Source organism: Chelonia mydas, chromosome 20 (genome assembly GCF_015237465.2).
Source record: "Chelonia mydas isolate rCheMyd1 chromosome 20, rCheMyd1.pri.v2, whole genome shotgun sequence".
In the NCBI taxonomy this organism is placed as follows: domain Eukaryota; kingdom Metazoa; phylum Chordata; order Testudines; family Cheloniidae; genus Chelonia; species Chelonia mydas.
The window spans coordinates 1480098-1485990 of NC_051260.2; the positions used below are offsets into that span (position 1 = coordinate 1480098).

Sequence of the window (5893 nt, forward strand, 5' to 3'; positions counted from 1 at the left end):
GCATCCCCCAACCTCCCCACTGATCCGCTGACCAGCTCCCCCCACCCCCTCCACTGCTGCCTGGCATCCCCATAACACCCCCTCTGACCCCCCCGCCGCTGCTCCCCTGCAGCATTTAAAGCATTTGCAAAATTTGCTTAGCTCGCCCCCCCTCCGGCCCCCCCTCCTCCTGTTCCCGTCCCACAAAGCCCCAGGGGCTCAGGCTTTCCACCCCCCGCCGCCCCTCTCCGGCCGCGCAGCCGCTCCCGGGGGAGCCCCGCCGGGGCGTGTGGCGCGCGGGGGGCCGGCGCCCGGGGCCCCCCCTCACTTGCAGACGCTGAGCCAGGCGCCGAGCCGGCACTCCTCGCAGCGCACAGCGCAGCACCACTGGAAGCGGCAGCGGCAGCGCTCGCCGCGGGTCTGCCGCAGGAGGTTGTGGCCCCGCCCGCAGCAGAGGCTGGCGCAGCCGTCCGCCCGGGGGCTGCTGCGGTTGCAGGCGCGGCCGTGGGTGCCGGGCGAGCCGAGGGCCAGGTCGCGCTCGCAGAAGTCGGGCGAGGGCTCGAAGTAGACCAGCTGGCGGGCCAGGCGGCGCGGGCCGAAGACGCCGCTGTTGCGGTTGCGGGCGCTGATGAAGGCGGCCCGCTGCAGCCGCTCCCGCAGCACCGCGCCCACCAGCCGGAACTCGGGCGCCGCCGGCCAGCAGGTGCGGAACTGGCAGCTGCCCGACGGGCCGTGGCACTTGCACTTGCGCTTCATGTTCTCCGCCACCACCTGCGCCGGGGGGGAGACGGGGAGCCGGGTGAGCCGGCGGAACTCCCTGCTGCAGGACCGGGCGGCAGCCGCGCAGCGGCCGCAGCCGCGGGGCCTGCCGCTGCTCATCACCGGCGGCTCCCGGGGGGGGCTCGGCACGAAGCCCCCCGCCGAGACCTGCACCCTTCCTGCTTACGCCTGGCCTGAGGCATCTGCCATGGGCCTCCCGGTGAGCAGCCGCGACCCTGCCCCCTAGGGCCCCCCAGCCCCTATCCCCACCCTGGCCCCCGTTGGCACTCTACTTGTCTCCCCACCCTGCCCCCTAACACCCCTCCCCCTTCTCCTTGCCCGCTGTGCCCCTCCCCCAGTGCCCCTGCCCCCTCTGTGCCCCTCCGCCATGCCCCGCAGGTACTGCGCCCCTCCCGCACCATGCCCCTCCCCCCATACCTGTCTGCCCACCCAGTTGTTGTGGACCCTCATCCGGGCCTGGATGTCGCGTGGCGCCTCCCGAGGGTCCAGGAAGTCCCGGGAGAAGCGCTCCCCGAAGCCGATGTCGGGTCCGCAGCCGCCCCACTGCCAGGTGTCCTGCGGGCTGGGCTCGCCCAGGAGCGAGGCCAGCTGAGGGGGGAGGCCCTTGCCCTGGGACAGCGCCTGCAGCTGGCTCAGCTTCAGCCGGCGCTTCTCCGGGCCGCCGCGCTCCCGCCAGGTGCAGCCGCAGCCCTGCAGCTTGCCCAGGCTACAGGCTGTGGCCACCGAGTGCATCACGCCGGCCGCCAGCAGGGAGAAGGCGAAGGCGCTTTCCCGGAAGCCTGAGGAGCACAGGGGGAGGGGGTGAGCTGGGGACCAGGCTGGGCCCCTCCCAGGAGACGAGGAGGAACCCGGGCACCCTCCCCCCTGCAGAAGTGCAGCTGGCTCTGGGGTGGAGCATGAGGCAGCCCAGTCGGCGAGGAGGAACAGAGTATCCAGCTGAAACTGGCCGGGGGCGGGGGAACAGGGTCACTGGGGTCAGATTTCCGCCAGAACTCCTGGGTTCTTTCCGAACACACCCAGGATCCTTGCTGCCCCCTGCAGTCAGCTCAGCTCCCCCCAGCTCCGCCGGTGCCCCTCACTCCTGACCTGCAGCTCCTGCTAACCCAGCCCTGCCCCCCTCAGCCCCGACCCACAGCTCCCTGCACTCCCTCTTCTGATTCACAGAAACCACTCCCCTGGCTGAACTGGGCTGAGACCAGCTGCATTCGCTTCACTTGTGACCGAAGTGGGTGTGTGAAGGCAGGTCTCCAGAGCCCACCACCTCATTGCCTCCACTCGTGCGCCTCAGAACTTCCCACCCAGCCACACTGCCCTGCTCCATGCGCATGTACGGGCTCGAGGGGCCGGGTTACCCCCTGCCCCGTGGGACACTGGAAGCGCCGTCTGTGCCCAGCCCCGCAGCCGTGCACCCCAATCCCACCCCGTCCCCCAGATCTGGGACCTTGGGCGTCTCTGCCGGAGCGGCCCCCTTCGCGCCAGCTGGGCCTTGGGCTGAGACCCACAGAGCTCCCCGCGCCCTGGGAGTCAGCTGCCCCGGCAGGAAGAGGCAGGCCGCGGCTGGCTCCGGCTCCCTCGCTTTGATCCTGGGTTCATTCTTCGCTCCTCTCCCTTGATGCAGGGGCCAAGGCAAGCTCAGAGGCCGCTCCAGGCTGCGGGGAGCAGGGAGAGGGTGGCCCCAACGCGCCCTGCCAGCTGCACTGGGGTGGGGCTCCCCCTGCTCCGGCCCTCACCTCTCTTGAGGATGGCGCTGTCCTGCAGCACCTGGCCCGCCCGCGCCAGGCTGGAGCAATTCCAGCGCTGGTCCCGCAGCTGGTGCTGACACTCCTGGATGGCGACCTGGATGCCCTGCAGGGCCGAGGCGGTCACGTCGGGGCTGCGCACGCACAGCCCCATCTGGCGCTTGCTGAGCCCCGGCAGGGTCAGGCACACCGTGTTGGGGGTCAGGGCAGGCTCGCTCGGTAGCTTCAGCCCCAGAATGTCGTTACCCAGAGCCCTGGAAGGGAAGCAAAGCACATGAGAAGAGCGGAGGGGAGAGAGCCCAGGAGTCCTGGCTCCCAGCCACCCCCCTGCTCTGACCACTAGACCCCACTCCCCTCCCAGAGCCAGGGATAGAACCCAGGAGTCCTGGCTCCCAGCCCCCCTTGCTCTAACCCTCTGGACCCCTCTCCCCTCCCAGAGCCAGGGAGAGAACACAGGAGTCCAATGTGCCATGCACACTCAGCTGGACCCATGGGCAGCCTGCATCACACGTGTGTGCAAGGCGTGTAAACCCAGGACCCTCCCCCCCACCCCCGCAGGAGCTCTGCACCTGGCCCCGTTGGCAGGGGAAATTCCCCCCTCACATACACACCCCGCCCTGGAACCAGATTAAAGGGGTTTGAGGATTAGGTGCGTCACCCTCCGGCTCAGCACCCACTCCGGGGGGAGGGCGGGTGTTCCCGTGATGATGTGAGAGCCCCCTGCCCCCCAGGTCTAGAACAGGGGTTTCCATGGCAATGGAGGGAGGGGCCCGTATAACCTGGGTGGCCGTGGAGACAAATATCTGGATGCTGAAGGGGAAATAGCGAAGCTTCCTGCTATGGGGAGGGAACGTAACCCCCCTGTGGCCCCCCAAGAGACCCCATAACCCTCAGGCAATCCACCCCCACAAACCGCCTGAACTCCCCATGAGACCCAGCCCCCCATAACCCTGCACAAGATCCAGTCGGTGGCCTCCTGGCTCCCAGCCCCACCCCCTTCTTCTAACCACTAGACCCTACTGCCCGCCCAGAGCTGAGTGAGAACCCAGGAGTCCTGGTTCCCAGCCCCCTGCTCTACCCACTAGCCCCCACTCCCTGCCCAAAACCAGGGTAGAACCCAGGAGTCCTGGCTCCCAGCCCAGCCCCCACTCTATCCACTAGACCTCACTGCCCGCCCAGAGCTGAGTGAGAACCCAGGAGTCCTGGCTCCCAGCCCCCTGCTCTACCCACTAGCCCCCACTCCCTGCCCAAAACCAGGGTAGAACCCAGGAGTCCTGGCTCCCAGCCCCCTGCTCTACCCACTAGCCCCCACTCCCTGCCCAAAACCAGGGTAGAACCCAGGAGTCCTGGCTCCCAGCCCAGCCCCCACTCTATCCACTAGACCTCACTGCCCGCCCAGAGCTGAGTGAGAACCCAGGAGTCCTGGCTCCCAGCCCCCTGCTCTACCCACTAGCCCCCACTCCCTGCCCAAAACCAGGGTAGAACCCAGGAGTCCTGGCTCCCAGCCCAGCCCCCACTCTATCCACTAGACCTCACTGCCCGCCCAGAGCTGAGTGAGAACCCAGGAGTCCTGGCTCCCAGCCCCCTGCTCTACCCACTAGCCCCCACTCCCTGCCCAAAACCAGGGTAGAACCCAGGAGTCCTGGCTCCCAGCCCAGCCCCCACTCTATTCACTAGACCCCGCTCCCTGCCGGGGCCAAGGGTAGAACCCAGGAGTCCGGGCGTCCAGCCCCTGGCACAGGTGGCCCCGCGGGCAGAGGGTGCGGGGTGTGGAGGGGGGGACTGCTGAGACGCGGCGGGGGCCGGCACACACCGGCTGGACGGACGGGCGTGTCATGCCGAGCCCGCGGGCGGCTCCCCGGACCGAGCCTGCCAGCCAGGGACTCTGCTGCCCCCACGCCCGGCCCCACTTACCGGCTCCAGAGGAAGAGGGCGAGGAGGGGGGCGAGCCCCATGCTGCTCTGTCGGGCCGGGCGGCGCCTCCTCCCTCATGTCCCGGCCCAGGGAGGGGCGGGGGGGGTCGTCTCCTGCTCCAGACAGCTGCGGGCTGGGGACTGGAAGGGGCCGGGGGTCGTTAGTGGGGGGAAGATGTCCCAGCCCCCCCCCCCCCCGTTCCCCGCAACATCCTTCATCCCCGGGGTCTCAACCCCTTACAGGTAGTGAAACTGAGGCAGGACATGGGGAACCCCGGCCCCGCCCGCCCCAAAGGGCCTCCGGGGGATTACCCCAGCCCAGCCTCCCTACAGGGACAGGGGATCCCCCGGAAAGCCCTGGGGCAAACTCAGCGCCGGCCCCCCGCAGCACAGAGAGCCCCTGGTTCCCTCAGCCCCCTCCCTCCTTCCTCGTTCACACACCGGTCAGTCTGTCCGTCTGTCCCCGCAGCCCCGGCCCCCAGACCGAGCAATGCCTGGGGGAGCCCAGATGGACGCCCCCCCCCACGGCCCACCAGGCGGTCGGTCGCGCACCCTGAGGTGCCCTGCTCTGGGCGGGGGGAGGGCGGGGGAGGCCCCGCGCTGCGCCGGGCGGGGCTGGGAATGCGCCGGTCCCCTCCCTCTCCCTGGGCAGCGGGAGCCTGGACCGCATCTGCCGAGCTGGGCGGGTCCCAGCATCCTCCCCACTCCCACCCTGCCCCTGGGGCCAGGCTGCAGGGCCCCCACCCGGGCGGGGAACCCAAGGGCCAGAGCACGCAACCCGCTGCAGGGGCAGCGCCCCCCTCGCCCCCCATCTGAGGAAAGACTCTTACAACTACCCTGGTCAGACCCAGACTGGGCTAAGCCCATCGGTCCCGGCCCCCTCCCCCAAGCGTCCTTCGTGAAACTGCAGTGAAAAAGCCCCTGGTCCCTGGGTCTCCCCAGCAGCGGGGGCACCTGGGCATCACCCCAGCACACAGGCACGGGCAGGAGTCCTGGCGCCCAGCCCCCCCGCTCTAACCCACTAGATCTCACTTCCCTGCCAGAGCCGGGCAGAGAACCCAGGAGTCCTGGCGCCCAGCCCCCCCTGCTCTAACCCACTAGATCTCACTTCCCTGCCAGAGCCGGGGAGAGAACCCAGGAGTCCTGGCGCCCAGCCCCCCTGCTCGAATGGTATATTTGAGGGCATAAGCCCCCAGAGGGAGGTGAGAGGGACAGCTGGGTCACTGGCAGGAAAGGAAGGGCTGATGCTAGATCTGAGGGGGATCCGGAGAGCCTGAGATGGACTTGCTGCCCTGGGGGATGAGGCGGGGGGGTCCCACTCCTGGAGCTGGCCGAGCCCTGGGGTCTGCTGAAGGGACCCGTCCTGACTTGGGCCACGCATGAGCCATTGGGCACCTCCCTGGCAAGTGCACTGCTCAGACTGGCCACAACCCTGCCCCCACCCTTCTATGCATGGGAAAATCCCTCCTGGAAACACGGGCC

General features: G+C 69.3%; 1 protein-coding gene across 1 annotated transcript; it reads right to left on the minus strand.

Moving 5' to 3' along the window:
• Positions 1-207: 207 nt before the first annotated feature.
• Positions 208-4977, minus strand: WNT10B (Wnt family member 10B). Its single transcript, XM_037884233.2, has 5 exons — positions 4853-4977; positions 4413-4552; positions 2490-2752; positions 1177-1538; positions 208-750 (listed from the first exon to the last, which is right to left on the minus strand). The coding sequence occupies exons 2-5, from the start codon at positions 4451-4453 to the stop codon at positions 304-306; spliced, it is 1113 nt and encodes a 370-aa protein (XP_037740161.1). The 5' UTR covers positions 4454-4552; positions 4853-4977; the 3' UTR covers positions 208-303.
• Positions 4978-5893: the final 916 nt, after the last annotated feature.